The following is a 16817-nucleotide window of genomic DNA, read 5'->3' as shown; positions in this document are numbered from 1 at the left end:
AAGTGTCAACTGCCCTGAGAGAAATTGACTAATTTTATTTTTAATGTTTATTGATTTCCTTCCCATCACTATTTTTTTTTTTGGTATGGAAGAACTGAACTGGGGTGTAAGCCAAATGTGCTGGGGTGTGAGAGGATTCATCAGAGACAGAGTGGGGAGCAGAACAGGTGGATTTACTGAAATACACTGCTGAGGGGAACAGCTGGCTAAACAGGAGAGGTCTGCTGTGCCATGTGGGTCACTTCCCTGGTAAGGGATCTAAATCAGGCCAAAGGTGGTAGAGCTGAGAATTCACCCCTAGGCAACCAGAAAGGACCAAAAAAGAATAAACAGACTAATTCTTTTTATTTTTTAAAGATTTATTTCTTTATGCATACAAGAACTGGTGTATAGGCCAGAGGTGCAGAGGGTGAGAGGATTCACCAGAGACAGAGTGGGAAGCAGAACAGGCAGATCTACTGAAATACACTGCTGAGGGGAGCAAAGGGTGAGACAGGAGAGGTCTGCTGCGCCATGTGGGTCACCTCCCTGGCAGGTGATTGAACTGGTGCTGCAGTTGCTGTGGATAGCTTCATAGTGTTGAGACTTAACCCCTTGTACCACCAGGGAAGTCCCCAGACTAATTCTTCATAATATTATCTACATTTTGAAATAAAATACCTGTAGGCATCTTTGCATGGTTGTAGAATGTCCTGAAGGCCACACTAATGAGGGGATTATCTATTACTGAAGATCACGCCATTAGAAAGTAGGTATGTTGAGGGGATGCTGGCAAGCCCAAGGCCAAATCTAGAGCACTACCTGTTTTATAAATAAAGTTCTACAATGGCAGAGTCAAATATTTACTACCTGGTCTTTTGCAGAGAAAGTTTGCTGACCCCTACTACAGAGCCTCAGGTTGGCTCTCTCCCCATCTTCTCATCCACTGGCCTAGATAGTGGCATGATGCATCAGGTATCACAGAAGAACTGACCACTTAGGCTCTGGTGAGAAGTATTTCCACCGGCATGACGAACTTGGCCATCTATTAATGATTGAATCACATCCTTAATTAAGATAAGTGATTACAGTATATCTATTTTCAATTAGCAGAAACCAGAAGGGAAATATGCAAGAACTTTATTTTAAAAACTTTAAAATTAGCAACTATTAGAGGGGAATTTTCTTTAACTTGATCTGTTCTTCCACGTTTGAAAAGTATTTCATCTTTGTTAATATTTCCTTGGCTTTTTCAAAATCATCTGAAATAAAGAGACATTAATGAGAGGTTCATTTCAAGCAAGAAAAAAAACCAACCTTCTTGATCAAAGCAACTAAATATAAGTAGAACTGGCTCTGGCAGATCAATTACTCAGTAAATCTAAGTGACAGAGAGGAAGAACATTTGGATTGCTATAGGGACAAAGGGTTTAACAAAAAGTGGGTAAATGCATGTTGCTTACAGGATTCAAACTTTAAATAGGAGAAGTCAATTCTTTCCAGGACAGTCCCCAAGTAGTAAAATAGTTGTGATTTAAGAGTTCTCTCTCATCATACAAGGGGATGAAATCCTGAGAAGGATGTTGAAGCAATGAATATTTCCTCTGCTGAGGTGCAATGCTCCCTTAGAAGATTGTCTCTAGGAATGATGCCCTCAGACCAGTTGTTCTTGACTGGGGTTTATTTTGTGCCCAAGGGGATGTTTGGAATAACTGGAGACATTTTTGGTCATAGCTGGGGAAGTGGCACTGGCATCCAGTGGACAGAGACCAGGGGTGCTTCTAATCATTGTGCAGCGTACAAGACAGTTTCCCCCGTCCACTTACCTGAATTGTCAGTTTTAAGCTTGAAAAACCCTGACTTAAGATATATGCAAAACTAAGTAACATACCACAATAATCATATATGATTAGAATGACCAAGAAAAGGAAGTGAATGATTAACACAAATCAGAATGGTTAATGAGGGGGATGCATTTGCAAAGGACCTACTAGAGACTTGGATGGGAAGGGTCATGTTCTATTTCTTTATTTAATTTACACAAATTATTTTAACTGTGATAAAATATTAACATTAAAATAAAATTTATCATTGTCACCATTTTTAAACCTGGAGTGCAGTGACATCAAGGTGGTACAGTCATCACCAGCATTTTTCATCCTTCAAATTGGAAACTCTACCTATGAAATAATAACTTCTCATTTCACCCTCTGTCTAGTCCTTGGCAATCACCATTCTACTTCTGACTCTATGAACCTAAACAGTGGGCTCCTCTGGATTTTTCTTTTTGTGACTGGCTTATTTCATTTAACATAATATCCTCAAAATTCATCCATGTTATCGCGTGTATCAGAATTTCCTTCCTTTATAGGGTTGAATTATATTCCAGTTAATGGATGTGCAATATTTTGTTTATTCATTGAACCACTGATGGTTCTACCTATTAGTTATTGTGGAAAATTCTATAATATGGGTGGCTAAAAAGAATCCTCTTTAAAACCAAAGGTAGCCAAGCTCCTCTGAGCCCCTTTCTTTCTTCAAGATTTATTTATTTATGCATACAAGAACTGGGGTGTAGACAGAGGTGTTTCACCGCTTTGGCCTGAGTTCCATCCCAGCCAGGAAGCCAACCCAGTCTCACCAGCAGACCTCTCCTGTCTCACCTAGTGCTTTCCTTGGCAGTGTATTTTAGTAAATCCACCTATTCTGTTCTCCAGTCTGCCTGCCTCTGATGAATCCTCTCACCCCCCACACCTGTGGCCTATACCCCAGTTCTTCTACACAAAAATAAATAAAAATTTAAAAAATATATTAAAAAGAAATTATGTTAGTATATGTTCAAGTCTTTAAAGGTCAAGGCTAAGGGTTAATCAAGAAAAGGGCTCAGGGGCCTCCCTGTTGGCACAGAGGGTTAAGATGCAACCTATGAAGCTATCCTCAGCCACTGTAGCATGAGTTCGATCCCCGGCCAAGGGAGCAACCCACATGGCATAGCAGACCTCTCCTGTCTTGCCCACTGCTCCCCTCAGCAGTGTGTTTCAGTAGATCTGCCTGTTCATCTTCCCACTCTCTCTGGTGAATCCTCTCACACCTGCCCCTCACCACCCCATACCTCTGGACTATACCCCAGTTCTTGTATGCATAAATAAAAATAAATTAAAAAAATAAATAAATGCTCAGCAAATTCAAATGGTTTTACATGGAACAACCATGGCCTCCTGCAATTTTTTTCACTTTCTTGACTCTACTGAGTCCTGTGTGTCCCCTCCTTACTTCCTCATTTTTCCTTTAAAATAAACAGTCAAACCAACATTGAATTCAGTTCATGCTGGAATCTTTTCCCCATCGCAAGAGTTATTACTGATTAAAATCTCTCCTTAGCATTTGAACTGATGTCTGGCTTGTTTATCTTTGACTGTTACCTGGTACTGTGACTCTGGTTTGGATTAGAAGCAACTCAGGCCCTTGGATATGACAACTGGACTTTTCATATGCACTTTCTCATCTCCAGTATGCTTGTTTTTGGGGTGTACAGTGATTTGAGTTTCACTCCTGACTCATTCCTTAGATGAAGGTCCACTAAAATCCAATGAAGACAGATTTTGATTCTTACATGCTGAGAATATTCTCTGAGGCTGGGTTAGAGACCTGGACCAGAATTCTTCCTGCTTCCTTGATTCAAGTGGGGACTGAGTCCTGGGCTAGACATTTCTTTTTCCTTGTGAGGTCTCTTTGTTTTCTCCATTTGATTCTGCTTCTCACATGGAAACATCTCAGTTAACTGAAACCCTTCGTCTTGACTCCCTGCTAATGCATTACCACAGAGCTCTGTCCACTTCTCTTCTTGGTAGTATGACTTTACCTATGAAAATCTAGAACATCCATAGCTTCTTTGGGAAATTTAGGACCTTGAAGTAATTCCTCCAAGACCTCTCCTTCCCATTTTCTCCATTCCTTTTTTGACTACCACCTTCCATCCTCCCTTCAAATACTCTGCATCCTTTGATATGGCTCCCATTCAATCCTCTACCTCCTCTATTCCTCTGTCCATCCTGCCAGACCTTTCCCTTCCCACTCCTGACAACACCCTAAAACCACTGAAACTTTGGGTTCCCTATACATAGCATGGGCTCGCAAGTGACTCAGATACCTCCAAAAGCAACCATCTAAAGCTGAAAGAAAAAAGCTAAATGGAAACAGACATATTTAATCCACAATTTCCATAAGATTATTTATCAGGGCAAATAAAAAATTAAAAAAATTAAAGGTCTCGGGCCTCCCCGGTGGTGCAGCAGTTGAGTGCTGGGTTGCGAAGCTGCCCGCAGCCTCTGCAGCGCCGGTTCGATCCCTGGTGATCTGCGGCCACTGGGTGAGGGTCCCACATGGCGCGCAGACCTCTCCTGCTGCCCGCTGCTCCCCTCAGCAATGTATTTCATCACTGCCTGCTCTGCTCTCCGCTCTGGCTCTGGTGAATTCTCTCACCCTCCTGCGCTTCCAACTGTACCCAGTGCTTGTGTAAATAAATAAATAAATCTTAAAAAAAAAAAAATTAAAGGTCTCATCCACCTTTAATAAAAAAGATTGGGGGAATGCTTTAGCCCCCAAATTGAGCAGGTAATCTGTGACTTGTTCTATCTGCCAGAAATACAATATATAAAATGGAGCAATAATGAGAACCACTCACACATGAACTATGAGTCCTGTATTATTGTATTTATTTATGCTTGACTGTAGTTAACAATTTTAAGTGAAAAATGTTATAAATTTGTTTGTGTTTGTCTGTTTATGTGTGTACGTGTTTGTATTTCACTACTTCTGAACAGCATTTCCAAATTAATCCATAAATCCCTTGGAAGAATTTTCTTAATTGACCTAGAAAGAATATACACTTAATCAAATTAAATTTTCCTAAGACTTCCCAAAATATAGGAACCAACTCAAGTCTCTTTCAATTTCATGTCATGTGGGTAAATCTTTGGTGAATAAGACTAGTTTCATATTGTCAATAAGTATGTCTACAGAATTGTAACATTAAATAAAGTCCAAACACAAAATTTATTCTACTTGTGTTTACTAATCAAATAAACTAATATTATAATTACTAGATGTTTAAAATTACAAAAATGGCAAATTTTATATTGCTCAAATAATTTTGACAAACTTAACTTCAACAATAACTGTGCTTTATAATATTTTATGTAAAAATCATTTCTAAAATGTTTTTGGTAATGTGCAATCTTGGACTTATGCTAAATTACATAACAGTCATTAAATATCTGAACAATTTCTAAATAAGAGAATAACTTTGTCCTAATATAGAATGTGGAAAAAGGAACGGGTAGAGAAAACATGGATAGAGTAAGTTGTAGGTTTAGAAGAAGTTTTAATTTTCAAGATGAAAGCTGGCTAAGATTAAATAGTGAATATACATAGTCTTTAAAAGAGAGACAACAGGCCCTAAATGTTATCATTTATGCAAGACTTAATGTCTAAATTGACTGCTTCAACTCCTCCCAAAAGTAGAATTTTAAACCAGTCAATCTGGAATTTTCAGGATAGCACTAGTTGAGATCATCTGCATAAGAGCTCCCATGCCTGAAAAAAATCTTTCTTTTCTTTTGTTAAAAACTTTGTCCTGGGGCCTCCCTGGTGGTGCAAGGGGTTAAGATGCAACCTATGAAGCTGCAGCAAGAGTCTGATCCCCACCCAGGGAGCAACCCATACGGCACAGCAGACCTCTCCTGACTCGCCCGCTGCTCCCCTCAGCAGTGTATTTCAGTCAGTCTGCCTGCTCTGTTCCCCTCTGTCTCTGGTGAATCCTCTCACCCCCAACACTTCTGGCCTGTACCCCTCCCCACCCCGCTCCTCCTTCTTGTATGCATAAATAAACAAATCTTTTTTTTTTTTTAAGATTTTATTTTTTATTTATTTATACAAGCACTGGGTACAGTCAGAAGCACAGAAGGGTAAAAGAATTTACCAGAGCCAGAGTGGAGTGCAGAATAGGCAGACTGACAAAGTACACTGCTGAGGGGAGCAGTGGGCAGCAGGAGAGGTCTGCGCGCCATGTGGGACCCTCGCCTGGCGGCCGGGGATCGAATCGGCATTGCAGAAGCTGCGGGCAGCTTTGCAACCCAGCGCTCAACCACTGCGCCACCGGGGAGGCCCTAAATAAACAAATCTTAAAAAAAAAAAAAAAAAACTTTGTCCCCACCTTCTTTCTGACTATAAAACCTTCCATTTGTGTAAGTCCTTGGAGGCCTATCTTCTTGCTAGATGAGATGCCCCCCAATTCATGAATCTTTGAATAAAGTCAATCAGATCTTCAAATTTATTCCAATGAATTTTATTTTTTAACAAAAGCAAATGAACTCTAATATTAACAATGTACTGGTACAAAAACAGAGCTTCGTTTTCTCTCTGTTAAAATGATGAAGTTTCTTGGACTATTAGTCCACTCCCAGTAAAAAATTATATTTTTTTCTTTACCTTTTGATAATTTCCAGTGCTTTAAGCTCTCTTTTTCATGTCCTTGATTACTTAGAGAACAGAAGCATCTCTGAATACTTCTATAATCAACTTACACAAGTAGATAACTAAGTATTATTTCACAGTGACCTATAATCCTACTTAATTAAATATTCAAACCTTTTACACTCTCCATAACTTCCCAAAATTCATTTCTAAATAGTTTTCTTGACCTTGAACTAACTTTGAAGTTTCTGAGAGGGCCCCTGGAAAACCTCAAAGGATTTGTTCTGTCACCTTTTAAAGAGATGTTAAATTAATTAGGCTAATTCAATACAGTAAATTACATGGAAAGCATTGTCAAAGAAGAGATGTAAGTACCTAGCCTTCCCTAGGTTATTTTTGTATGGTTAAGACATTACCATTTCAGAAATTATATATAGTTCACAGAAATTTTTCTTTTTCTTTTAAGATTTTTTTTTTTTTTTATTTATACAATAGCTGGGGTACAGGCTGGAGGCACGGGAGGGTGAGAGAGTTCACCAGGGACAGAGCAGGGCCTTGCTCTTATAAGGTAATATATAAAGGAGGAATATGGAGTCATCCAGCTCTTATTCTTTATAATAGCTTCCTTTATCTGGGTTAGTTTGAGTGGCTTTCTGCTTTCCTAAGTCCCTTACATATGGGTTAGCACAAGTCAGGGATGGAAAGGTTGTTTTTACTTGAATTTGCCTATGTAGGATTCAACCCATATTACACAGCTCTCATCTCATCTTCTCCTACTTGCTTAAGGGGAATGGAAGCACTTTCTCTTATCTCATCTTTCACTGTTTTTGGCTCATAGCTTGTGCCAAATTTCAGTTAAGATTCCAGCAAGACTGAATCCTTAAAGGCAAAAATGTTGACTCATATATCAATATGAGTACATATATCATGTACCTATCATAGTGGTAGGTATATAATAGTTACTTATTGAACTAAGTTATACCTCAGTGCTTACAATTTCTTCCCATATTCAATAAAGTCAAGAATATAAAAAGTACCTTGTTCAAAAGCTCTGCTTACATTATCAGTCAGCTCTTTCTGTTTACCTGTAAGAGAAAACCATTACATTAATTTTTCTACTTAAATAGGCTCATGACATGAAGAAGAAAATACTTTGTTATCATGCTAGTTTGAACCCAACATAGCAAGGAGTTTGGATTCAAGGGGAGACTTTGTAACTTCTGTCACATGATGGCAGCTCCTGTTGAGTGCAGGTACTGGCTGACCCTAGTTACACCATGTTTTTCTACCCATGGAAGGCCTAAGGGTTAATCACCAAGACTTATAAAATGATCAAAGAATCATTAAGAAATGCCTTGGCTGGTATTTCACGAATAAGAAAGTAGGTGGAACTGGTTTATGGAGAGGAAGGAGGATGAAAAGAACTATCCTACCTTGACTGTCTCCACCAAGCAATCTGAGTCTTCCAGATTTCAAGAGAAAATTTACAAGCTGGGTTGACCTATTCCCAGGGCATTACAGAGTGTGTCTGGGAAACCATTTGCAAATTATGCAGTTGCCCAGGAAAAGGAAACATTTAGATCATATTGTACCTCAAAAGAGAAGATGCCAGGCCTCCCTGGTGGCGCAGGGGTTAAAGACACAGCGCTATCAAGCTATGGCCAGCCACTGCAGCATCCCTGCCTGCCAGGGAGCTAACCCACATGGTGCAGGGGACCTCTCCTGTCTCACCCACTGCTCCCCCAGCAGTGTATTTCAGTGGATCTACCTGTTCTGCTTCCCACTCTCTCTGGTGAATCCTCTCACACCCAGCCCCCCTTCCCCCCCTTCTGGCTTACACCCTAGTTCCTATATGCATAAATAAATAAATCTTTAAAAAAAAGAGAGAGAGAGGGAAGATGCCAAATGAAGTAACTACTTAACTACTTCTGTTCTTTCCTCACTAGGAATTGAAGACTTTTGAATCTAAATGGTTAAATTGCTTTCAGACCTTAAAGAGCACAATAGAAAAAAAAAATTACTTAACTTTCTCTCTGAAGGTTGTATTTACAGCTGTAGTAACTGCAACAACCTTGAGTTTCAAGGCCAGCTGGGAACTGAGGACACAGGAAAGGTTACTGAGGCAAAGTATATTGAAAAACTAGTTTATTTGTATAGATGGGACCCTTACTTGATCCCATGACCACCCTCACTTAAATATACCTATCTCTGCTCTTTGGTATTTCTCTATTGAACTGTTTTGTTCCTTTGTCTCTGAACAGTTGGAAACATTAAAACTGCAAGTAATTGGGATTACAACCCTGTGACAACCAGTCATATCTCAAATTATTATACCTAGGGAAAGATTCTATTTCTCTACTCAGCTCTAAAACTCTGAGGAAGCAGGAAGTAGTTTCAGGAAACATTGCCTCTGTCCACTGCCTCTCAAGATTGAGGAGCAGCATATAAACCAACAGGGAATTGTCACAAGCCTGGGAGCCATAGTTCCTTGCCTTTGCTCTGTTCATCCCTGTTTTGCTCCACTTTGTCTTTTCTTGCAGACAAAACCAGAAAACCTGGCAATGCTGGCTGAAACCAAGGTGGAGGAGGTAGAAAACAAGGGTTAAGCCACCGCCTTAGTACCAGCACCATGCTAGATCCAGTCAAGATCAAACTTGAAAGAAAAAGGGGCATGAATGCAGTTCCTAGAAAAACCTGTCTAATTCTCTGAAATCCTGCTGACACATTTTAACCTTTCCTCTTCTTTAGTACTTCCCCATACAAGTCCTGCTTCTCCCTAATTCAGAAAGATATCCTTTGAGACAGTAATCTGCCATCTTCTTCTTCTTTTTTTTTTTAAAGATTTATTTATTTATTTATACCAGAACCGGGGTACAGGCCAGATTCGCGGGAGGGTGAGAGGATTCACCAGAGACAGAGCAGGGAACAGAACAGGCAGACTAACGAAATACACTGCTGAGGGGAGCAGCGGGCGCGACAGGAGAGGTCTGCCGCGCCATGTGGGACCCTCATCAGCCGTCTGGGATCGAACCGGCGCTGCAGAGGCTGCAGACAGCTTCACAGTGCAGCACTCAACCGCCTCTGCCACCAGGGGAGGCCCCAGTAATATGCCATCTTCTAAGGTTTGGTGGCTCCTGATTAAACTTGATTTCCTTCCACGTACGACCGTTTTTAAAATTTTTTCAAAAAATTATTTATTTTTAATTATTTTATATATTTTTTATATCATTTTTCATTTTTGTACAATATATGCATTTCCTTTTTTTAAAAAAGATTTATCTATTTATGCATACAAGAAGTGGGGTACAGGCTAGAGGTGTGGGGGGTGAGAGGATTCACCAGAGAGAGTGGGGAGCAGAACAGGCAGACCGACTGAAATACATTCCTAAGAGGAGCAGCAGGCGAGACAGAGGAGGTTCGCTGTGCCATGTGGGTCACCTCCCTGACCAGGGATCGAACTTGTGTTGCAGATTGCTTCACAGTGCTGTGTCTTAACCCCTTGTGCCACAAGGGAGGCCCCCAATGTATGCATTTTCATCTTGATTATAGTTCCCATAAAATTCCCACCACCCATTCACCCGTTAACTATCACCTTGGTCCCTTGTGCTGCGGGAGGGTGAGAGGATTCACCAAAGATTGCGTGGGGAGCAGAATTGGCATATTTACTGAAATACACTGCTAAAGGGAGCAGCGGGCAAGACAGGAGAGGTTTGCTGCACCATATATGGAGTTAGGTCCCTGGCTGGTGGTTGAATTCAGGCTGTAGAGGTGATAGCACTGACTAGGACACCAGGGAAGCTGCCACCAACTCTTGCCATAAGTTTTGGCTTATGATTATCAAGTAGCCAGTTCCCAAACTCCTGTAACAGAATAAATCATTTATATGGTACCTGCTTTCAAGTACATTCTATCACCATTCTAGGCCTGACAGCTATTGGGGAATTGTCTTATGTGGAGACGCTGAGAACGGACCCTGTTTTCAGACTCCTAGAAAATAGCTGGAAATTTGCTTCTCAGGGGGCAATGTGGTATAAATAACAGAACACTGGATTAGAAGTCTGGAGCTCTGAAGTCCTGACCTCTACAACTAGCTCTATGACCTTGAAACATTCATTTTTTATCTTAGGCCTTAGCAGATTCCTATAGGGGAACAATTTAGGAATTAATCTAAATGATGGTGATCAGTCTGCTCAGTGTTATATGTTTACGATATAGCTAGAAAACCCCTCACCACTGAGTACTTACTATGGGCTAGGCACTGTGTTAAGTGTTTTATAAGCTTTCTATCTCATTTAACTTAATCCTTATATCAACCAGGACTAATATTATCTGTTTTACAAATGAGGAAACAAAGTCTCAGAGGGAAGAAGTCACTTGCTCAAGGTCACACAAAAAGTCAGCGGCAATGTTGGGCCTAAACCCCAGTCCACCTAATCTCACAGTTTTATGATGCTCTGCCTCCCAAAGTCATATAGCCAGGGCTTCTGACTGCATGTCTTGAATTTCTCTTATCTCAATACTACCCAGCCCTAATGCTTCTGACACATCTTCAGTTGATGATCCCCTACCACAAATCCCATTTTAATGCCTTCAATTTCTTTATTATTCTTTACTCAGAAAATATTTACTGGATTTCTGTTATACACCAAATACTATTCTGTTTGCCCTAGATGGGAGAGAAGAAAAAAGAGACATAATTTCTGTCTCTGCAAGTCTCAGCCTAATGGGGGAGGCAGATATTGGTTGGATAGTCCCACACAAGAGTAAAACTGTAACTTTGATTGATACTATAAAGGAAGGGTACCCACTGCCAAATGTATAGAAAGAGAAGTTCTCTGAGATAGTAATGATTGCCCTCACATCTAAAGGATAGTTAGAAGGGTAGAGAAGGGGATTTTAGGCAGAAGTAACCACATGCACAAAGACCCTAGGGTAGGAAGGTGTCTACTTCAGATAAAGAAATGGAAGTGACCTATGTAGCTGGAGTGGATGCAGCAAATGGGAGGAAGCAGAGGCTGGATCATACAAGACCCTGTAAGCTATGCTAAACAGTTTGGGCTTTAATTTGAGAGCAGTGGAAGCATTTAAAGTTTTAAGCAAGGTCAAGGGTGAATGATTATATCTGGGTTTCAAAAAGATCACACAATGACAGTGTAGGAATATATTAGGTATGTCTTAAGAGTGTAAAGATAAGGATAGATAAGTCTAGATCTACTGCAGCTGTCCAGATAAGAGTGGTAGCTTGGAATGGGGTGGTAGCAAGCAAGATGAATGGAGGGATTTGAAACACATTTAAGGTTACCTTTTCAAGAGTTGATGATAGATTATATGGGAGGAATTATAGATTATCTATAAAGGAGGAAAGGTTATAAGGATGGTTTCTCAGTGTTTTAGACTTGTGCAACTGGATGATGTCCTTCATTTAGAAGGGGAATTGGCAGAGGAACAAGTTCCTTCGGGAGGGAGTTCAATGCTTGTGAATTCCCTTTTAGACACATTGATTTGGAATATATAAAATCCATGAAGACATCTGTTCACTGTCATATACTCAGTGTCATGCAGTGCATGATACATAGTAGGTGCACTATTTGTGAATTTGTGATAGTACAGGTTTATATACCTTTGGAGTAAGAGCCTTGGAGCCTTTTTTTTGCATAACATGGCTAATTGTACTTGTCAACCTGGTTAGGCTATGGTGCTTGGTTGTTTAACCAAACCTAGCTGTTGTAAGGTAATTTGCAGATGGGATTAACATTTAAATCAGTTTACTTTAAGAAGATTATCTCTGAACACATGAGTGGGACTTGTTCATTCAGTTGAAGGCCTTAAGGACAAAGCCTGAAGTTTTCTGGAAAAGAAGGAATTCTGACTCAAAACCAACACAGAAATTCTGCTTATGTTTCCAGCCTGTTGGTCTGCCCTACATGTTGCAAATTTGCTAGCCCCCACAATTATGTAATCCAATTCCTTAAGTAAATTTTTCTCTCTTTTTACTTGTACACACACACATTAATGATTCTTTTTCTCTAAATAACAGAATAATATGGAATAAAATGGAAAGCAAAGCAATATGGGATCCAAAGATTAAGGTTTTAGTCTTTGCTATTATGTATCTGCTGTGTGACAGTGGGCATTACCATGAATTTCTGAGGCCTATTTTCTTGCTAGACTCAATAATATTATCTAAATGATGTTATGTGTGTGAAGGAGCATTGCAATCTGCAAAGTATGATGACACTCTTAAGAATGCTGAAAGTCTAACTCCAGACAAAATTGATTTCATTATTAAAAAGAAGCAAAACTTCCCTGACTCATTATGATGACAAGTATGTACTCCTTATATTCATTGTTTACTTAACCCCAAACATAGTCATTATAGCAAAAAAATACATTTGGTGGTGTTTTATCTTACCTCTGACAATAGATTCAATCTCTTTCACAGCAGCTTCGCTTTGAATTTCTGCAAGTTTTTCATTGATTTCCATTATTTCCATGAGGAATTGCCTGTCCATTTCATAATCTGTCCCTTCAGTAATCTCTACTCCACAGAGCTTTAGCTATTGGGGCATAAAGCAGAGAAAATAAGTTTGTTTCAAGAAACTATGTCCAGAGTCTTGTAAATCCTATTCACCCTTTAGAACAGAATACCACTCATAAAGAAAACCTGACCTGTCCTAATAATGATGGTGTGAAATTTAGAGAGCTGGAAATTTGAACTGTGGAGTGTTGGGGAGGAATTTCTGCTACTAGGAACTACGAGATCCTGGGGAGTCATTCCTTTAATTGGGAGGTTCAAGTAAATGCATGTAAAGATTATTATTCAATCCTAAAACTGAGATGCTTACCTCCCTTCCTCTCTGGAAAAAAAAAAAAAAAAAAACAACCCACAAAAACTATTCATCACCATCCAATCTTTGAAATTTATAGATGGTTAAAAAAATGCAATCAGACAAGTAAGATTTGTAAGAGAATACTCAGAGGAAACTATACATGTGTAATGTCTTTGAGGTTAATATGGTTGGGTCCCTGGGCTTGCTCAGATCTTAAGCACTCTTCTGCTGAACATAGGGGAGCAGCTAATCTATAGCACACTGGACATCAGGCAGTAACACATAGAACGGTTGGGAAATCACCTTACAAGATATAGTCCCCTGCTCAGGGGCGCCAGAAGAGTCTTATAGGCATCATTCACCAGGGTCGAATGCTTCTTTGAGAACTCCTTTTCAGTCTGTTTGTGGAGATGAAGATTTTCTTATTACTATTCAAATCAACTATTTTATATTCATAAAGTATTTTATAAATTACTTATGGACAAGCTACCTAAGGACATGGACAGAACAGTGCTGGTATCGGGTGAGCTATCTTTATTTTTAACAAATGGGTTCTAATTCTGCTGGTAAGTCAGATAAAAGCTGTAAGTGCAGGACACATACAGTGCTTGGCTGATAAGGGTCAGACCACCCTGGTGACAGGGTAGAGCCAGTTGTCCAGATCTGTCCCTAATAACCACAAGGCCACAGCCACCCACCCAGTATGCAGATATGTTTTACCCCAATTAGGGTGGCCAACAGACTACCTGAGACCTCTGGCTGAAGAAATCTGGGTGGACAAGACGCTGTAGTTGCTGGTACCTGTGCTGGAGCTTTGCAGTGTCAACTCTGAAGGAACGGTTGCTGGGAGGAAATTGGGAGAAGAAATTCAAGCATCAAAATATTTATATTTTTGTATACTATAGGCTTGGTTCCTGTTCTCAACAGACACAATAAACAAGAATTAGTAAACTTGTAGACAGATAATGTCCAAGATTGGTAAGTGCTGTGACAGAAAACTGAATACAGTCAAAAAGCTGTATTGAGCTGATGTGAGTGATGATGAGTAATCAAAGATGGAGGAAACATCCAGGCAGAGAAAACATGCAGAGGCCCTGAGGTGGGAACAAGACTGGCTTCTTGAAGAACTTCAGGGGTCAGTTATTGTAGCCTGTCATAAGTGTTCAGTGACTGGCAGATTCCAGGATTATGGAGCAATGGCATCCCCAAATTACATCCCATATTTCCAAGGACCAGGTCTTTTCATAATTGTTTTCCACTTTATTTTAATTCAATTCCTTTCACTTTCTATTCCCGGAGGCTGCCCTATCCGAACAGTTTATCTTCATCTAACTTCACCTCTCCAAGTCCCTCAACCTTTTGAAAAAACATTTCTCAGACATCCTTTCTCCATTTTCACTTTAGATTCCGTCCACAATATCGCGTTTTCCCCGAACATTTACTCCCTTATGTGGGATCACACCTCCATACTCTTATTCTTAAAAATCTCACCCCAAGTTTCTCGGACGCTATGCCTCCTGGGGCCCTCCCTCAGGCTCCGCCTCTCAGGGCCTGCCTCTCAAGTCTTCTCCATTAAAACCTCCATCCCCCAATTTAATTTCTTTCCCCGCTCTAGTTCTCCCTGCACTCTCGTCTGCATCTCTCAAAGTTCTCTTCCCCAGCTCCCTTTTCCTAGCGCTGGGATGTGGGACACCCCCCCCCCCCCCATCTCTGGATACACCCCACCCTCCACCCTCCGGGAGACTCTGTTTTCTAGGGCCCCGCCCACCGATCGCACCGGTCCCGCCTTCTTCCTGAGCCGGAGCGGCCCTCCCCTCTCTCTCGGCCCCCGACCCCCCCATCACGGAACCCGCCCCCCCCCGTACCAGTCCAAGAGGCTGAAGTAGTCCTGAGTCGGGTCAGGGGGCTGCAGTGCCCGGCACTGCGGGCAGAAGGGCCCGTCTTTCCTCACGGGGCCCGCTGGGCTGCCGCAGTTCCAGCACCGGGCTGAGCTGCTTCCCGCCGGCGACGCCGCATGGCAGCTTAGCGGTCTCCTTCCAGGGGCTCCCGCTGGCCAGAACCCCCACGCACGGAGCAGGGCCCCGGCCCTCCCGCCCCACATCTGGCGCTCGGCCTATTCTGGTTGAGGTCGCCCGAGGGGGCAAAGGGGAGCAAGCGGTCGGCCCGACCAGAGCTGGTGATTGGCTGGGGCGCCGAGGGGGCGGGGTCACTCAGGGGAAAACTGGGATTCTGAGTTCGGCTCAGGGTTTTGAACTACAACTCCCAGCAAGCATTGAGCGTACGAAAGCGGTCACATCCGTTTCTCTTCATTGGTCCGGCGTCAGCGCAGACGTGTTTTGATTGGTTGAGGGTGGAGTTTGTATCAGCAGGTTTAGCGCCACTCGGCTCGCTGTGGCCGGGGAGAGTGTGCGACTTCAGGTGGGCTCACGCGGTGAGTCACGGTGGGGAGCGCCTCTTCGGTGTTTGGGGGTTCGAATCCCACGCTCAGGCGTTTAATGCAAGCTGAATCTCCTGAGCTCCCGCCTTGCCCAGTTTTTGACCTGGTGTGTGTCTGGGTGGTGGGGGGTGGGGTAGAAGACTGCGTGGGTGATTCTCTTCCGTCTTTGTAGATCAACTTTGACGCCAAGTTCACTTCCCTGCTACTTACAAGCTGAAACTGGCCCAGACCTACAGGATAGGAAGGAACCACGTTGTGCCCTTCAAAATCAGAGCAAAGTTGTTTTATAGAGAATTTCATAAATATTAGTAATTAATATCATACTTAAAGTTCAATCTCTGAAACATCTATTGAGAACTCCACTCTTAGTTGGTAGGTGCTGCAGGAATTGAAAACACTGACCCTCGTAGGATGCGCAGTGAGTGTCCCTAAGTAAGTGTGTGGGGTTGGGGGTGGGTGGGGGGGAGGCGCTATCTCTATTTGAGGAAAAAAAAATTCTGTGTTGCACTTGTAAGGATTTTTCTGGGTGTCGATTCTATGGGACTGCAATTCTGTTCTTGAACTATTTTTTTTTTTTTTTTTTGTTCTTGAACTATTAAGCACTATTGGGGGAACATTCTTGCATCATCTCATTTAATTCTCAAAATCTTTTTTCAGATAAGGAAATGGACTCAGAGAGGTCGTGATCTGCCTAAAAGTCATGCAAATATTTGATTCGGGCGTTTGACTCTAGGCCTGTTTGCCTCTAACTACTCCAATCCTGGTGTCTGAGGCAAGGGATTCATTTATGGTAATGTTGATAGCAACTAACTTTTGACACTGTGTCTTTTGCCAGTTTTTGGTGTGAAAAAGTCTTGCTTAAAAATCTGCAGAAGGACACAACCTGGCTGAGGTAGTATGATAGTTGCAGATCCCAGAGTGGCAGACTCAACTTTAGCATCACCGTGTGCACTAAGGAAAACTCCACAGGACCTTTGTATGTGGAAAACTGTAAATGCAGCCAGTGTGAGTTGTGTTTTATTGTGTTCTCCTGGAGAAGTAGCCTGAGTATGTGGATCAGGAGATAATGCACTTCAGAAAAAAATCAGATTAGGGAT

At 41.5% G+C, this 16817-nt stretch overlaps 2 protein-coding genes across 9 annotated transcripts in view; one reads left to right on the top strand and one right to left on the bottom strand.

Annotated features, from left to right (window-relative positions):
- Nucleotides 1-368: 368 nt before the first annotated feature.
- Nucleotides 369-15432, bottom strand: HSCB (HscB mitochondrial iron-sulfur cluster cochaperone). Of its 3 annotated transcripts, none has more exons than XM_037510802.2 (6): nucleotides 15149-15432; nucleotides 14030-14126; nucleotides 13592-13681; nucleotides 12866-13010; nucleotides 7491-7538; nucleotides 369-1241 (listed from the first exon to the last, which is right to left on the bottom strand). In XM_037510802.2, the coding sequence occupies exons 1-6, from the start codon at nucleotides 15382-15384 to the stop codon at nucleotides 1150-1152; spliced, it is 708 nt and encodes a 235-aa protein (XP_037366699.1). In that variant the 5' UTR covers nucleotides 15385-15432; the 3' UTR covers nucleotides 369-1149. The 3 variants fall into 3 exon arrangements, 2 of the variants coding, with proteins under 2 accessions (XP_037366699.1, XP_037366700.1); XR_005125145.2 differs by lacking the exon at nucleotides 369-1241 and adding an exon at nucleotides 8480-8549 and having other exon boundaries at nucleotides 7512-7538; nucleotides 15149-15426; XM_037510803.1 differs by lacking the exons at nucleotides 369-1241; nucleotides 7491-7538 and having other exon boundaries at nucleotides 13587-13681; nucleotides 15149-15430.
- Nucleotides 15433-15603: 171 nt separating this feature from the next.
- CHEK2 (checkpoint kinase 2) overlaps nucleotides 15604-16817 on the top strand; it is a 34459-nt gene continuing 33245 nt past the window's right edge. Inside the window, exons 1-3 of one of the 6 annotated variants that reach the window (XM_054695220.1) lie at nucleotides 15604-15701; nucleotides 16090-16152; nucleotides 16378-16510. In XM_054695220.1, the coding sequence (XP_054551195.1) occupies nucleotides 16508-16510 (3 nt within the window). In that variant the 5' untranslated portion in view covers nucleotides 15604-15701; nucleotides 16090-16152; nucleotides 16378-16507. The other 5 variants (XM_054695217.1, XM_054695218.1, XM_054695219.1 and 2 more) reach the window with 5 other exon arrangements.

The sequence above is a fragment of the Talpa occidentalis genome, unplaced genomic scaffold, assembly GCF_014898055.3.
Source record: "Talpa occidentalis isolate TD23 unplaced genomic scaffold, MPIMG_talOcc4v2.1 talOcc4.14, whole genome shotgun sequence".
In the NCBI taxonomy this organism is placed as follows: Eukaryota; Metazoa; Chordata; class Mammalia; order Eulipotyphla; family Talpidae; genus Talpa; species Talpa occidentalis.
Note: the sequence above shows the minus strand (reverse complement) of the source record. Positions and strands in the feature narration are given on the sequence as shown.